At 48.5% G+C, this 17,937-nt stretch overlaps 1 protein-coding gene across 4 annotated transcripts in view; it reads left to right on the top strand.

Annotated features, from left to right (window-relative positions):
- Positions 1–17,937, top strand: part of EMID1 (EMI domain containing 1) — a 94,258-nt gene that overhangs the window by 54,954 nt on the left and 21,367 nt on the right. For all 4 annotated transcript variants that reach the window (XM_083145501.1, XM_083145507.1, XM_083145515.1 and 1 more), the window contains exon 14: positions 11,634–11,678. In XM_083145501.1, the coding sequence (XP_083001627.1) occupies positions 11,634–11,678 (45 nt within the window). The remainder of the gene's footprint in view (positions 1–11,633; positions 11,679–17,937) is intronic.

Genomic DNA, 17,937 nt, shown 5'->3' with positions numbered 1-17,937 from the left:
GTCTGGCATGGTCTCACTTGGCTCCTTTTCTGGGTTCAGTTATATTGTATTGGCTCACCTTTTCATATATTTTATATATTGTTTGTGCTTAAACAGAGGAAGTGCAAATAACCAGTATATAGAGGTATGCTAGCCTAAATAACACTCCTGAGTGAACTGAAGCTGAACAATAAAGAATACGATTCCAGAGAATAACCAGATTGACTGGACTGGACTGGACTGGACTGGAGCTGAAGACTGAAGAACATAATTCCAGAGAAATACCCAGATTGAGCAGACTGAAGCTGAAGATTGAAGACTATAATTCCAGAGAAATAACCAGATTGAGCAGACTGAAGCTGAAAATTGTAGACTATAATCCCAGATAAATAACTGGATCGGAGTTGAAGATTGGAGAATATGATTCCAGAGGACAAAATAGCTGAAGCAGGCTCTGAAAACTCAGAAGAACTGGAGCCTGTTCTGAATCAATTGGAGGGAGCTCAGGACACTACTGCAGACTAGCTGAAGGATAGTGTTGTACTGGTGTGGGAGGCGCGGGGGGTCGGGGGGAACGCTCCGGGGAGGGGAAGGAGCACAAACAACACGACAACAGATTCAATACAATTTCTACTCACCAGTCGTTTACTGGTCCGCCGTCACGCTTTCAATGCGGATACCGGCACCTGAAAATGAACTCACGTAACCTCCTGCTCCCTAGGGCAGGGCAATACACCAACGCGCCTGCGGCTTAACGCCCGCGCACCCTGCGGCCTGAAGCCGTCTTACGTAACTCGCGACCTAGCGCTGGATCCTTAGATGCCACAGCCTAGCGTCGCGCAACCTGTGGCCTAGCGCCGGATCTTCCGATGCCACGGCCTAGCGTCACGCAACCTGGCGCCTAACGCCCGCGCAACCCGCGACCTAGCGCCGGATCTTCCGATGCCACGGCCTAGCGTCGCGCAACCTGCGGCTTGACGCACGCACAACCTGAAAAGGACACAATCTGCACAGGGCCACAATTGGTGAACCCAAGTACAGCATACAGTACACGGTGTCAAGTAAAACAGTACAATGTAAAGAGACAACACTGCACCAACACCTAGCGAGGGCCTACCTCCCTCTGACTGCTCCCAGCCATACCACAATAACCCTTGTGGCGATACCTGAACTCGCGGCCTGTCGATACAGGCCTGTTACTTCTTCGGAGAGGCCTCAGCCCTAGGAGGGTCTGAGCCTTGTGCACAACAAGGGCCTTGCGCCCTGCAACACAGATGGGCCTGATGCAGCAGCAGGGCCAGTGGATCGGAGTTGAAGATTGGAGAATATGATTCCAGAGGACAAAATAGCTGAAGCAGGCTCTGAAAACTCAGAAGAACTGGAGCCTGTTCTGAATCAATTGGAGGGAGCTCAGGACACTACTGCAGACTAGCTGAAGGATAGTGTTGTACTGGTGTGGGAGGCGCGGGGGGTCGGGGGGAACGCTCCGGGGAGGGGAAGGAGCACAAACAACACGACAACAGATTCAATACAATTTCTACTCACCAGTCGTTTACTGGTCCGCCGTCACGCTTTCAATGCGGATACCGGCACCTGAAAATGAACTCACGTAACCTCCTGCTCCCTAGGGCAGGGCAATACACCAACGCGCCTGCGGCTTAACGCCCGCGCACCCTGCGGCCTGAAGCCGTCTTACGTAACTCGCGACCTAGCGCTGGATCCTTAGATGCCACAGCCTAGCGTCGCGCAACCTGTGGCCTAGCGCCGGATCTTCCGATGCCACGGCCTAGCGTCACGCAACCTGGCGCCTAACGCCCACGCAACCCGCGACCTAGCGCCGGATCTTCCGATGCCACGGCCTAGCGTCGCGCAACCTGCGGCTTGACGCACGCACAACCTGAAAAGGACACAATCTGCACAGGGCCACAATTGGTGAACCCAAGTACAGCATACAGTACACGGTGTCAAGTAAAACAGTACAATGTAAAGAGACAACACTGCACCAACACCTAGCGAGGGCCTACCTCCCTCTGACTGCTCCCAGCCATACCACAATAACCCTTGTGGCGATACCTGAACTCGCGGCCTGTCGATACAGGCCTGTTACTTCTTCGGAGAGGCCTCAGCCCTAGGAGGGTCTGAGCCTTGTGCACAACAAGGGCCTTGCGCCCTGCAACACAGATGGGCCTGATGAAGCAGCAGGGCCAGTGGATCGGAGTTGAAGATTGGAGAATATGATTCCAGAGGACAAAATAGCTGAAGCAGGCTCTGAAAACTCAGAAGAACTGGAGCCTGTTCTGAATCAATTGGAGGGAGCTCAGGACACTACTGCAGACTAGGTGAAGGATAGTGTTGTACTGGTGTGGGAGGCGCGGGGGGTCGGGGGGAACGCTCCGGGGAGGGGAAGGAGCACAAACAACACGACAACAGATTCAATACAATTTCTACTCACCAGTCGTTTACTGGTCCGCCGTCACGCTTCCAATGCGGATACCGGCACCTGAAAATGAACTCACGTAACCTCCTGCTCCCTAGGGCAGGGCAATACACCAACGCGCCTGCGGCTTAACGCCCGCGCACCCTGCGGCCTGAAGCCGTCTTACATAACTCGCGACCTAGCGCTGGATCCTTAGATGCCACAGCCTAGCGTCGCGCAACCTGTGGCCTAGCGCCGGATCTTCCGATGCCACGGCCTAGCGTCATGCAACCTGGCGCCTAACGCCCGTGCAACCTGTGACCTAGCGCCGGATCTTCCGATGCCACGGCCTAGCGTCACGCAACCTGGCGCCTAACGCCCGCGCAACCCGCGACCTAGCGCCGGATCTTCCGATGCCACGGCCTAGCGTCGCGCAACCTGCGGCTTGACGCACACACAACCTGAAAAGGACACAATTTGCACAGGGCCACAATTGGTGAACCCAAGTACAGCATACAGTACACGGTGTCAAGTAAAACAGTACAATGTAAAGAGACAACACTGCACCAACACCTAGCGAGGGCCTACCTCCCTCTGGCTGCTCCCAGCCATACCACAATAACCCTTGAGGCGATACCTGAACTCGCGGCCTGTCGATACAGGCCTGTTACTTCTTCGGAGAGGCCTCAGCCCTACACAACAAGGGCCTCGCGCCCTGCAACACAGATGGGCCTGATGCTCAGCGACACAGACGGGCCTCGCGCCCAGTAACACGGATGGGCCTGGTGCCCAGCAACCAATTGGGCCTGAGGGCCAACTATATGTGGGCCTAAAGCCCAGAGCACAACTGGGCCTAATGCCCGACACACACAAGGGGCCTAATGCCCAACGCCACCAACCTGAGGTCCCCATGGGCCTAGAGCCCGACTATGGTCCCGCAGGCCTGGTGCCTGAATTGGGCCCACGGGCCTATTGCCACCTGGTGGTCTAGGGAGGGGACCCGCATGTGGACTTACCCATCCTAGGGCCTTCCGCTGGACCAAGCCTGGTCCAGCCACGAGGGTGGTCCGTCTTCGCCGGAGGTGGGATGCTTCCCACCACCTCCGGGCTTCCTGCAGTCTTCACCGGGGCAGCGGGGGCCGGGGCAAGCTCCTTTGCGTTGCACCCCGCCGCACCTGGGCTTCTTCCGTCTTCGCCGGCTGTCCCCGACACTGTGTCCTTCGCCCGGTGGGCGGCAGCATGTAGCAGTCTTGCGCACACAGCTGCCGCCTCCCGGGGCTTCCGGCGGCTGCTCCTCTCCGTTCCGGGGCTGTCTCCTCCTGTCCTTCTCCGTCGCCGAACTTCACTTCCCGCCCCGGGCGCTGGTTAGAACTAACCAGCGCCCGGGGCGGGGCTCGTGACGTGGCGAGCCAGGATTGGCTCGCCGCCGCTTCCCATTGGGCGCCAGAGCGAGAGCCATGATTGGCTCTCCTTTGGCTCCACATTTCAATTCCTTTTGTTCGTGGGGATCAGCGGCAAAGGCTCGCCGCTGCTCCCACACCCGGCGTCATTGGAGGGTCTGCTTCCGGCTCCCTGGGGTGGCGCCAGGCCACCCCAGGCCAGGAAGCAGGCGCCAACCAGCAGCAGGGCCAGTGACCGCACGAGTACACTGGTCCTGGCTGCAGGGGGCGGCGCCACCCGGCAGCGGCACTGCCCCTTCCGTCCCGGTGCTACTGCACCGGGGCGTACCTCTACACTTGCCCCCCCTTTTCCTTTGTGGTCCCCACAAAGTGAGCCATTACCTGCGTTCCGGCGTCGGGGTCACCCTTGTCCTCTCGGGAGGTTGGTCCTGGTCCGGATGTCCCATCTGGGGTGCCTGGGCCAGCATCTGTGGAAGGAAAACTCACCTCCACCTTCTCGTCTGGGGGGGGTGGCTTCCGGGGATAAGTCTTCTGTGTCGAGGGCGGTTGTCCCCAGGGACTGGTCCTGGTCCTCTGTGGGCGGTGGACTACTGTGTTTGGCTTCAGGCCTCCTCCGTCGACTTCTCTGAGGGAGGGGTCGTTCGCCGGGGTCACCCGCCATAGGCCAACAGGGAGATTCTCCTTCCAAGGGCATCACCTCTACCCATTCTTCTCCCATCCTGCAGGGGGCCTCCATCCGGTTTTCCTGTCGAGGGGTTGCCCTCTGCCCACCGGTCGTTCCCTCTGGGGCACTCTCTACCTCTCGGGCAGCCGCCCTTGAGGGCGGGGGGTCGTCATCTTCTTCCATAGTCTCCCAACCGTCGTCCTCAGATCCTCCAGGGTCAGTCTCTTCACGCGAATCGTAGTCCATAGGCCAGGGGCATTCAGGGCGTATGTGGTCGAGGTCACTGCAGCCCGTGCACCTCTCCGATTCCTCTTCACTCCAGTCGTCCTCTGAGGACCAGTTGGTGGGGTCATGGTGGTCGACGTACCCTTGCTCATTGCCAGAGGTTCCATGCTCGATGCCATGTGGGATTACATGCTCATTGCCAATGGGGAATACATGCTCATGGTAAATGGGGGACAGCCGCCGCCAGGCAGAAGTGATAGCCGCTGACAGTGGCAGAGCCTGGCTGTATTCCTAGCACTGCAGGTCCCAGCTATTTGAAATAATACCCATTTCACACCAGAAAATGCATTCCCAGGTTGGCCCCTTTTACACCAGCCTAGTCCCTGCATTTTCTGGTGTGAGGGGGAGAGAAAACCACCCCTCCCCCCCTTTAACCAGTTATCTAATTTAACCGGCTATATCTTCGGAACTAACTGACCCATTTACATGAGACAAGTATCATATTGAAGAACTTTTGAGTGGGCTTTGAATGATTTTGGTCCAGTGAAACTGGAACGTTTGGTTCCAGAGTAATCTGCCCTCAAAGAACATGAACAGCCATGAAATTACATTTCAAAAATAAAAAATAGATTTACACGCTATGGGTGACATTCTATGCTATGCGGTAAAATCCGCATGTTTTATATCGCACCAAATCGCACTTTTGAAAATCGCAAGATTGGCCCGTTTTTCGCATATTTAATGAGATGCGAAAAACGGGCCAAATAGTGCGAATAGGTGCGATTTTTATCAATAGGTGCGATTTAGGTTCAATGTAGATAAATGTAAGGTTATGCACCTTGGGAGACACAACCAGTGTGCAAGTTACAACCTTAGTGGAGAGGAACTGGGTAATTCCATACTTGAAAAGGATCTAGGAGTCCAAATAGACAGCAAACTAGGATGTAGTGCCCATTGTAATGTAGCTACAAAAAAAGCCAACAAAATTCTGGCATGTATTAAGAGGGGAATGGAAACTAGGGACTCGAGGGTAATTATGCCACTATATAAAGCATTGGTGAGACCTCACCTAGAGTACGGAGTACAGTTCTGGGCCCCACACTATAAAAAGGACATCATAGAATTAGAAAAAGTCCAAAGGCGAGCAACAAAGCTTATTAGGGGAATGGAGAATTTAAGCTACGGGGAGAGATTAAGCAATTTGGGACTATTTACATTAGAAAAGAGACGTTTAAGGGGGGACATGCTCAACATGTACAAGTATATCAAGGGCCAGTATAAGGAACTGCCACACACCCTCTTTTCTACTAGAAAGGAATCTAGGACGCGAGGGCATGAGTATAGATTAGAAGAAAAAAGATTTCATTCAGCTAGTAGAAAGAATTTCTTTACGGTCAGAACAGTCAAACTCTGGAACTCTCTTCCCAGAGAGGTGGTAACGGCTGGCTCATTAAATGCGTTCAAGGCAAAGTTGGACAAACATTTACTGGAGAAAAACATCCATGGGTACAAATAAGAAATATAAATTGTCTGTAAAATACCAGAACCTACCAAATCAGCAATGGATATCTATACCAGGTTGAACTAGATCAGCGGTTCCCAACCTGTGGTACGCGTACCCCTGGGGGTACGCGTCCACCAGCTCGGGGGTACGCTGCAGCCCGCACTGTAATGGCGGCCGCGGCAGTCGGTGCCCAAGGGGTTAAAAATTGGACGCAGCAGAGGGCGCGAAAAGGAGCCCCCGGGCTGAGTGACAGCCAAAGGGGGACCAATAGGAGCAGAGGGCAGGTGTTAGCGGGGGGTGAGAGGTCCCGGAAGCGATGGTGAGCGGGTCTGATCGGGACTCGGGAGACAGAGAGGAGGGCACGGAGAAGCGTGTGGGCTGACGCGTGAGGAGAGGAGGAAGTCGGAGAGCCAGCGCGTGCAGCCGTGGAGAGCGTGCCGGAGCCGGGGAGAGACGGTGGAGGGGCAGGGAGTGAGGTACCACTCCAGTGCCGCCCCGATTAGCGTATCCAGCAGCCGGCAGACCGGAGGGGCGACTGAGTGCGGCAACGCTGCGGCGCCCGCACTAGTGCGCCCCCCGGCAGAAAAGGAGACGGAGCTTGGAGCGCAGGAGGCCGGCACCCAACAGCCAGCCATGCGGACATCAAAGGACAGAGTAGCGACGGGCAGGAGCCTGCAACTCGTTCCTGGCTACAGGTATTTGCGCTTCCCGCCACCCCAGGCAGACAGCAGATGCACCTACACATGCCCTCCCCATACCGCAGAGGGATCACCAACCCCTCTCCTCTGAGGGTTAAGTCACCAGTACCAACCACTGTGGGGCATACTTGTTACTGGCACTGGGGCATTGCTGGCACTGTGGGGCATACTTGTTACTGGCACTGTGGGGCATTGCTGGCACTGTGGGGCATATTTGTTGCTGGCACTGGGGCATTGCTGGCACTGTGGGGCATATTTGTTGCTGGCACTGTGGGGCATACTTGTTACTGGCACTGAGGCATTGCTGGCACTGTGGGGCATACTTGTTACTGGCACTGGGGCATTGCTGGCACTGTGGGGCATACTTGTTACTGGCACTGGGGCATTGCTGGCACTGGGGCATATTTGTTGCTGGCACTGTGGGGCATTGTTGGCACTGTGGGGCATACTTGTTGCTGGCACTATGGGGGCATACTTGTTGCTGGCACTGTAGGGGCATTGTTAGCACTGTGGGCGCATACCCAGTACCATGGGGTCATACCTGGCACCGTGGTGGCATTCCCGTTTCTGGCACTGTGGGGGCATACCTGGCACCATTGGAGCATATCTGTATCTGGCACTATTGGAAGACTAACGTGATCCCTTGGAATGTCTGTTACTTTAATAATAGAGATTTGACAGTGTTCTGTTATTTTATATGCTGTCCGCAAAATGGGCTGACCTTATATTGTGGTCAAGTGGTTGCACTTTTTTTTTTTTTCTCTTCATTGCCAGTATGACTTGCACCTGTTAAGCCACACCCTTCAAATGAGGCCACACCCCTTTTAGACCACGCCCCCTGAAATTTCACGAGGGGGTACTCATAAATGAAAAGCCTAATCAAGGGGTACGGGAGACAAAAAAGGTTGGGAACCACTGAACTAGATGGACGCAAGTCTTTTTTCAGCCTTACCTACCTACTATGATTTGGTGCGATTTCTTTAGTCCTGAAAATGTGCGATTTTCATGTCTGAAAATCGCACGTTTGCAGGAAATCGCAATTTAAAAAAAAAAACCGAGAAAGTCGGCTCCTGATTGGCCGCTAGGCGGCCAATAGAATCATTCTGAGGGAAGGCGCGGAAGATCCTCTCCAGTCCGTGAGCGGGTACCAGCCGGGAGCAGCGCGTCTGCCGGAGAGGATGCCGAGGTCGTCGCCGGGGACCAGGTGAGTAGGATTTCCTTCCGTAGGAACCCCTTTTGGACTACTTCGGATCCTGGACCCGGAGACATCAGCCCTGGAGCCCAGGACCCCGGACCAGCCCCGGAACCAGGACCAAGGCCCCGGAACCGGACTCTTCTGTCCAGGAGCACCGGACCCTGGACCCAGGATCCAGGGACCGACCTACGGGCTCAAGGTAGGTAAGTATCAGTGTGTGTGTTATGTATGTATTAAACTTTTATTTTTCAGGGTGTCAGTGTGTTTTATTTAACTATTTTTTGTACTGTAGAACTACAAGTGCCAGCGGGCCCTTTAATGCCCCGCATGCTGGGACTTGTGGTTCTCCAAGTCCCAGCATGCTGGGTAGGCTTGCTGGGACTCATAGTTCTACAGTAGAAAACAATAGTTTTTAATCTTTTTTTTTACACTTTGCATCAGCCCGATGCCCACCGCCCAGGGGCATCGGGGACAGCCCCGGACTTTCAGCATGGGCTGGTAAGTCCTGGAGGGGGGGGGGCCCTTCATTGGGGGGGTCCCCACTTCCCCAGGACCCCTGCCCATGCTGACCAGCCAGGGGGATAATGCTTTGGCTGCGGGACCTTATATAATAAGTGTCCCCCGGCTGTGGCATTACCCTGCTGGCTGGTTGGGTCTGGTGCTGGTTCTTAAAATACGGGGGACCCCTAGTCATTTTGTCCCCCGTATTTCGGGAACCAGCGCCGGACCTTGAGCCTAGTGCTGGTTTCATTAAATCAAGGGGACCCCTATTTGTCGGGGACCCTGATTTTATGACACCAGCACCGGCTCAATGAGCCCGGGGCTGGTTATGCTCTGGCGGGGGACCCCGCGCTGTTTTTTTTTTTATTTTAACTGTTTAAACTTTTTTTTACACCAGAACCCTGCACAGATCGCAATGATCTGTGCAGGGTTCTGGCTAATTCGCCCATCAGAACCTGGTCTGATTTTTGGGTGAATTATAGACACAGTTTATACAAATCGCATACCATTAAATATGCGATTTGTATACTTTTTAATGTGAAAACATCTGGATGCGATGTGCTGCGAAAAGCAGCCATCGCATTTCCAGTGTGTCCAACTTGTTGGCCAAAATCGCACTTTTTTCACATTTTCGCAGCTCATTAAATATGCAAAAATGGAAAAACATGCGATTTCGGCTGTTTTTGCGAAAAAAATCGCAAAAAACAAAAAACGCAAATCATAGAATGTCACCCTCTATCTCTGGAACCGATTGACCGATATGGACCCGTCAATTCCATTCCAGCGATTTGGAATTGAATGACATCAACCACAAGCTCCTGTGATGCCAGGGGGGGAACTGGCAGCCATTGGAACCGGGTGGGGGTTGGAATTGACGGGTCCCATATTATCCTATGGGGAAAAAATGTTGCAGCTTTGCCAGGCGATATCTCCAGTTCCCGGGGGGGCTAGAGACATGGGGCTGGGCTCGTTGGAAAGCTCTGGTCCTCATCTACAAAATGAATGACAGGGGGGGCACGTGCCCGGGTGCCCCCCCCCCTGAATCCGTCACTGGCTGTTCTTAGTCTCAGGCCACCCGCTGCTGTACACATACACTCTGCCATACCACTGCTACCTGTACACGTACATTCCAACAACACCTACTTTCTTTGGTGTAGCACAAAGGATCCCATTGCCCTTCCTTATGCCACACAAACACCAATCTCTACAGTGCTTTCTTACATAACTGTGACCCATCTGCATTGGAAAACATGTTAATTACAACCATAAATAGGAATGTTAACCAGTCCCTCCAGTTCTCTCCTCTGTTTAAAGTACATTTTTGTTTGTTATCCTAATTGGTTTACGGAAACACTTGTATCGCTCACTTTTGTGTGCCTTAATAAGTTGTTGAAGTTGTGTAAATGGCAGCCAAAATAATTATATCAAAATGTAGTATCCACCCAAAGGGACTCCAATGGGTATCCATTGTGCTATGTGGCCCAGCAAGAGCTAGTTCTGCTAATACCTCCAACATATAGGTAAATTCGAAAGTTAGTAATTGCCCATTTAAGCACTTCCTGTAGATATTCACATACAATTGTGTAAAAGGCCTGTTCTAGCACAGGCAGTCTCACACTGGGCTTGTGTTATCCATACATAGGTGGCACAAATGGCCTGATTCAGACCTGTTTGCTAGGCTGCGTATGTGCACATCCTAGCAAACAGGTAAACACCGGCCATCCGAACATCTACCCCCCTGCCGCACAAATTCCCACATTTGCATGCGAGGGGATGTGTACGCTTTCACATCCCCTTGCATGCGGCCACAAGGGGACAGTCTAGAAGATTGTCTTTTATTTCCAATGAAGATTACTGAAAAGTTGACAGACACTGAAATCATGTGACGTCAGCCGCCCACCCCGAGCAGGCATCAACCCGCCTGATTTTGCAGCGGAACACCCATGCATTTTCATGGGAATGCCCATAAAACACTGGACGTTCCACTGCATCAGCCCCCTGTCCGCCCTCTTCCCTCCCCTGCAAATGCCTCGCTGAGTGTGATACTCGCTGAAGGCATTCGCACAGGGCGTCTGCACATACGTATATTCGCACATGCGGATGCGCAGACCCCACCATAGGAAACGAGGTCGAACTCTGCCCAGCCCAAGTAAACCGGAGTCAGGCCCAAAGTGTATAATCTAAGGATATTTATTAACCTCAAAAATTGATTTTAAATGTAATTTTTGAATTAATCACAAAGCACATCTCATGCTGCACATGTATTAACATAGCATGTGATGAGCTCCACCAATCAGAGCTCAGCACAAACCTCTCATCCTCCGCCCTCCTGTGCAAAGTCTCATGGGACTTAGCCAACTCCCAGTAATGCACTGCACACTTGTGCAATCAGTGTGCCTTGGCTCGTGATGCTCAGCACCATTAATCATTGTCACATTGGCAGATAGGTGAAGCTGCAGCACTACCCCACTGCCATGTTTAAAAAATTTTTTTTTTTTATATACATGCCGACCACAGGGGGCCCCTAGCTAGATGAGGGCCCAGGGGTACCGACCCCCTGTGCCCCCCTCTTAATCCGGCCCTGGTATCAGGACCAAAGTTTCAGTGTAGGATTTGTTATTCTGTAAATTAGAATTATTCACTGATCTGAATACATTTCAAAGTACATTATAATTGATTTCTTTAATCGGATTCAGTATGAAATCCCGGCAGTCGGGATCCCGGCGTTCAAAATCCCGACGCCGGAATCCCGACCGCCGAAATCCCGACAAGGGAGGACGTGGATCGCCCCCCCTTGCGGGCTCGCTGCGCTCGCCACGCAGCGGGCCCGGTGCCTTGCTACGCTCGGCACGCTAATTTATTCTCCCTCCAGGGGTGTCGTGGACATCCACGGAGGGAGAAAGTGTCGGGATTTTGGCGGTCGGGGTTCCAGCGTCGGGATTCTGAACGCCGGGATCCCGACCGCCGGGATTTTAACTGCATCCCCTTTAATCAGTCATTCCTCCTTCATCTCATTTCTTTGTACTCTTCCTCCCTTTTCTGTTGTTACAGGGTCCTCCGGGACAGAAGGGTGAACCGGGAGAGAGAGGGGAGCCGGTAAGACTCTCAATAGCCCATGCCTTGCTTAAGTCTGCTCTGTTTTCACACCATTTAACCTCCATTAAAGAACCCTAACATATTCTGTAGGAGGAACCAAATACTCATATTCGGACCTCTAAGTGTATTTCAAAATCAAGAGCAAGACGGAATTTTGGAATATTCTTATAGAGAATAAAATGTGTTTTGGGCTTTTGATCTACAGCTGTTTATATGTAATATGATGTGTATTCATTTACTGCTAGTGCCAGCATCTGCTATATTCTCTTCTGTTCTTTCCCACTTCAGTAATTTATAGTACTGTATTTATTTTCTATATTGCATTTACACTTTATTATCTCTCCGTGGGGCCCATTTATTATGGATCACATGTTCAATGCGATCTGGGCGGGATCTTACCTCTCAGGATCACATTGCAATATGCGATCCCATTGGTGCTATATATTACTAAGCACATGCTCTGTTAGCTGCCGGGGAGGTCTGTGCATGTGCGGTCAGCCACACTGCGCTACACAGCAGCCACTTCTGGGGAGGGTTCCGGAGGAACCCTCTGCCTAGCCGACAATGTGTTGTGTAACACAAAGGTTACAATGGGCTATCGCTATATTCAGGTGGCAGTAGTCAATATCCACAATACTTTGCATTCCAAATATTGATAAATCTGGCAGCAACACCTCCCCCATAGAACCCTCCAGGGGATGCGGCTGTGTGCATCAATGGAAGGAGCACACCAGATATCGGAGATACCTGTTGCAGTCCCTCCTTCATACATGGGGTGGGTACTTAATATTTGTGGCTAACCATTTTCGGGATATAGCCACAAATATACTTTGATAAATGGGCCTATGTCGTTTTGTCATTCCTCAACAGTTTAAGGGGTCTATTTATGCAGTTTAAGGGGTCTATATCTCCTATATTTTCACCAAAGAAACTGTTTTTACCGGCTTATCTCATGTTATAAAAAGGATAACACTGGAGAACATCAGAAAGATCACTAGGGCTTACCTATTTACTATAGCTATGCTTGCATCCATCTCCAATCTTAATGCAATTGGAATGGTGAGATGGTATTTACCCATTTCTTGGTAATAGCTTCTTCCCCGCCTGAAGTACTAGGTTACCAACACCAAGGACGACCCCCCCCCCCCCCCAACAGGAGCATGGTGAATACAACAAGCTCAAGTGCAATCTGTATCACTGTGATCATTGGCTAGGCTGATTTTAGTTAGTGCTTGATATTGTGAAATAGCCCCTATGTCTCTTTCTGTGCCTCATTCACATATCTGTCAGAGACAAATTACACTGTGGCGCTTCAAGAGAAATTGTTCATTTGAAAGCCATTGGCTGTCATACAGTAATGCAGTTATTGGGGCAGCTGCTTGTCCCAGCATAAATAAATTGCTCTAAAGCCCTGAGAAATCATTCCTTTTCCCTATGTGGCAATAAGGAATGATATTTTTCAGCACCCCACAATCACCAATAATAAATAGATCCCTTAGTAATAATTATTATTAAGGAACAAACATTCCCCTGTGCCACAGTTATGTATATGCAGTCTGATTGTGTATTGGGGTGATTGGTCTCTGGGATAAGGACTGACACAGCTGTGTGTGGGTTTTCTGTGTCTCACCTTCACCTCCTAACCTATGGCCTACTACTTAACCCCTTCTTTCACTTCATCTCCTTCCCTACTGGAGACACATACAGTATTAGCATACATACAGTATTAGCACAAGGCAGCAGGGTTACCTCTGATCTCTGAAGAAAAGACAGGCAATTTAGAAGGAGAATAATGGGGCCTACACATGGGGTGACACTGCAATATCGCTCAGCACACAGCACTGCACAGCGATGTGTTATTTCTATGTGTTGAGCGATCTATCAGGGCCAGTGTTCTCTGATGAGAACACTCGCCCTGACCGGTGATCTCACTAGATTTATCCTGCATTCAGGATCTTAATCACTGTGTAATAACATTGCGCGGGGCCGTGCACCGCTATCGCAATGGCCCCTACACTGAGCGATGTAGGGGCATTTTCTGAGCGATCTACTGAGATCACTTGGAAAATACCCTGAAATTGCCCTGTGTGTAGGCCCCTTAAGATTTACACTCATTACTCTTGACTACAGAAACCTGATATGTCAGTAAATATAATTACGAATGGGTGATATGGCTTACCTGGTACCACCCCAAGAGGAACACTGTAATTGATGACAATGTTATGCCCTCATATGAACGTTGCAATCTATTAAATAAGGAAAATAGCCTACACAATAACCAATGATATACTAGTTTTATAGTGATCATGTGGTATGTGGTCATCATTCCATTGCATTTCTTTGTATCAATAAATTGCATAATTAAATTTATTTTTTACCATATATTCAGAGTTCACAGAACTAAACACAATACAACTGAATTTGGAATCAGTTTGATCACTGTTTGAACTCCAGGAGTGAAGGAATTAATGACATCTGCATTATATTAAAATACTGTATGCATATAACAACACTAACAAGCGGCTTCCTGAAAATAGTAAATATGTATGTTAATTTGTTACTAACATTACAATACAGTACAATACACTGACTGATTTGCAACATAAGGAAACGAGACAGCAAATACACCCAAACATAAACCTTGTGGTACTCACAGCAAACACAGCATAAATATAGTATACACATAAACAAAGCCTGCAGCAACAACATCTCTGATTGCATCACAAAAAAGGGAGGTTCATCTCAAACTAGTTGTGTTCCTTAAAAAATGAGTTAAGTGTGAGAAAAAAAAACCTTTTGGACCTCCAGAGTTATGGGAAATTCTCCGGAAGTTAATCATTAAATATATTTCCTTTGCTTCAATCAGGTTTTTTATTCCATTCTTCCTAGTACCCACTATTATTTTCCTTTAATGCACACCAGATAATATTGGTATATGACAATACTGAAATGGCAAATGTAAAGGCAGGAAGCATATAAGAATAATACACAGGTAAAATTCAGGCTATGCAGCATAATACTTAAGAATAGTTAAAGGTTAATATGATACATAAAAAGTTAAAGGCCAATACAATACAGAAAAAAAACAAAGACGACATTGCTAATCAGATTACGTATACTACACTCTGCAATATAACATAGTGTAAATCTAAGGTGCTTAAAATAATTCAAACCAAAAATATGGACCCAACTGCAACCAGGTGAGTTCATCTGACCCCCCTCCCCAGGAAAGCAAATGTCAGCATGGGAGCACATCTCATTATAGGCCAAGACACCCCTCCCCCCATTCCATATTGGTTAGTATGTTTATGCTAGATCGTTCACCTGGGAGCACCGCTGATATCGTTAGTGATATTGTGGGTGTCACAAATTGTATAGTGTGTAACAAGCTTTACAACCCCCCCTCCCCACCACACACACACACACACACACACACTCCTACACAAACAAACAAACACACAATCACAAAGGTCAATACAAGCAAAGTAGATGACAGAATACATTAATATGAGACAGTATAGCAACACTATACAATACAATAAATCAGTGGTTCCCAAACTGTGTGCCGCGGCTCCCTAGGGTGCCTCGGGACACATGCAGGGGTGCCCTGGGTTGGTAGTCCAGGACCAACTCAAATTATTAATGGTTAATTATTTATGACCAAAAGCAATGCTGGTGGCTGCCATTAATAAAATGTGTACAAACAGAAGAAAATCCTGTCCTTTACCACATACCTGACCCAAAGAATCACATATAAACCCAATCTAATAAATTTATTTTTGGCCTAGGGGTGCCGTGAAAAATTTTTGATACTCTAGGGTGCCGTGATTCAAAAAAGATTGGGAACCCCTGCAATAAATGATACATTAGACAGCTGTAACATTCAATTTAACAATGAAGGTAGGTATTGAAGAACCAATATTTCAGCAAGTCTGCAAGCAACGAATAGGTTCAGTAGCAGTTCTACACTCTCTACCAATCAGTAAGAAGCATCCTAGCAACCGAGTGACCAGAGGAGAAGCCATATGGAGGAGTGCCACTGCAATTACTACTCCTGACACTTGATCCTTTGAAGTGGGAACCAGTCTCTCTGGCAGAGTACACTTTTCCATAGGGATACATTTTTTTCTTGTTTCTTTGTCCAACTCTTTCCCAAATCCTTCTGTTAGTGACAACAATGACCTAGATGTGTTATCACCAAAGCATGATCCAAAAGGGCCATGAATGGTGTAACACACTTCCCAATATGCCCTATTTCACTACGATGAACATTGAGCACTGTGAAAAGATGTTACCAGAGTACCCTGTAGTTATTCTAATTTAAAGGGGTCTGCATGGATGTATAGGTTATTATAGAATATCAGATTACGCCCACCATTCCCTTCTTCATGTCTGATTCTGATAGCGTAATATAGCACCAGAATCTCTGGCTGAGAAATTCTCACCTCTGAATAAAAAAAATTGCCTATGTAGTGGCGCTCAAAAATAAACTCTGCCAACCATAAACATTGGGTATATACGTCCGCTACTAGTAACAGAACTTATATACAGATTTGCTGTGCAAATCTTTTCGTGCAAAAAAAAAAAACGGGTTTCCTTCTAATTCATAGGACATCTTCTGGGCAAAAGAAAACTATCCTCTACATGATCACGTTCTATCAAAATCAGAATCACTTTATTGGCCATGTATACTCTCGTATACTAGTAATTTTTTTGTGGATACAGTGCAGCTTCAAGCATGGTACAAGAGGAATAACAGGACATACATACATTGCATCAGTTGCGCATACAAATGTCAATTCACATGTTATGTTTTACAAGTTTAGACAGAGCAGTTAGGTGATTATATTAGCAGTATCTTAGAGTACATTGTTGAATAGCTGTCGGGAAGAAGCTTTTTGCGGTTCTCGACGACTTGGCAGGAATGGACCTGAAGCTTCTACCTGATGGGAGAATATTAAACAAGTTATGCCCAGGATGGAGTTTGTCCACCACGATCTTCCCAGCGTGCTTCTTGACCCTGCTTAAGTATTGTTCCCTTACAGGGGGGAAGGTCCGTCCCAATAATCTTCTCTGCTGTCCTCACCACTCTTTGCAGGCTTCGTTTGTCAGATTCATTGGCCCCTCCATAACAGATTGTAATAGAGGAGCATAGAACGGACTCCACGATAGCAGTGTAACAGAGCTGCAGCAGCTCCTGTGGAATGTTGAATTTTTTCAGTTGCCTCTGGAAGAACAGCGGCTGTTGGGCCTTTTTTGACAATGGAAGTTATGTTGGGCTCCCATCTGAGGTTACGAGAGATTTTTGTCCCAAGGAATTTGAAGGTCTCTACCCATGACACCACTCTGTTGGAAATTACTAGTGCGACCTTGACATTTGGTTTTCTCCTGAAGTCTACTATCATCTCGACTGGTTTGATGGGGTTTAACCCCTTCCTGACAGAGCCAGTTTTTGCGTTCCTGACAGAGCCCTTTTTTTCAAATCTGACATGTCTCACTTAAGTGGGGATAACTTTTTTTTGCTTTTACTTATCCCAGTGATTTTGAGATTGTTTTTTCGTGACACATTGTACTTCAAATTAGTGGTAAATTTGGGTCGATACAGTCTGTGTTTTTTTGTGAAAAATACCAAAGTATCGTGAAAAAATGGAAAATTTAGCGATTTGCAAAATGTTAAATTTTCTGCTTGTGAGACAAATAATCTTACCACTCAAAATAGTGAATAACTAACATAGACCATATGTCTACTTTATGTTGACATCATTATTTCAACTTCCTTTTAATTTTTTGGGACACTAGGAGGCTTACAATATGAATAGCAAATTCTCAAATTTTCAAGAAAATTTCAAACACTGATTTTTTTAGGGACCAGTTCAGTTCTGATGTGACTTTGAGGGACTTGTATGTGAGACACCCCCATAAATGATGCCATTTCAAAAACTGCACCCCTCACAGTATTCAAAACAGCATTTTGGAAGTTTGTTAACCCTTTAGGTGTTTCACAGGAATTAAAACAAAGTGTAGGTGAAATTTCTAAATTTCTTTTTTTTTGCAGATTTGCAATTTTAATACATTTTTCTAAGGAACACAGTACATTTTACTAGAGAAATGTGACTGAAAATTGATTCCCCCAATTCTTTTGTTTTCATAAATATCCTATATGTGGCCCTAGTGTGCACGGTGACCAAACCACAGGCTTCATAATAGAAGGAGCACCTACTTGATTTTGGAGCCTCCTTTTTATGAGATTATTTTTTAG

Source organism: Crinia signifera, chromosome 1, assembly GCF_055691185.1.
Source record: "Crinia signifera chromosome 1, ASM5569118v1, whole genome shotgun sequence".
NCBI classification, from domain to species: Eukaryota; Metazoa; Chordata; class Amphibia; order Anura; family Myobatrachidae; genus Crinia; species Crinia signifera.
The sequence above is the reverse complement of the archived record's forward strand: the minus strand, read 5'-3'. Positions and strand labels throughout refer to the sequence as shown.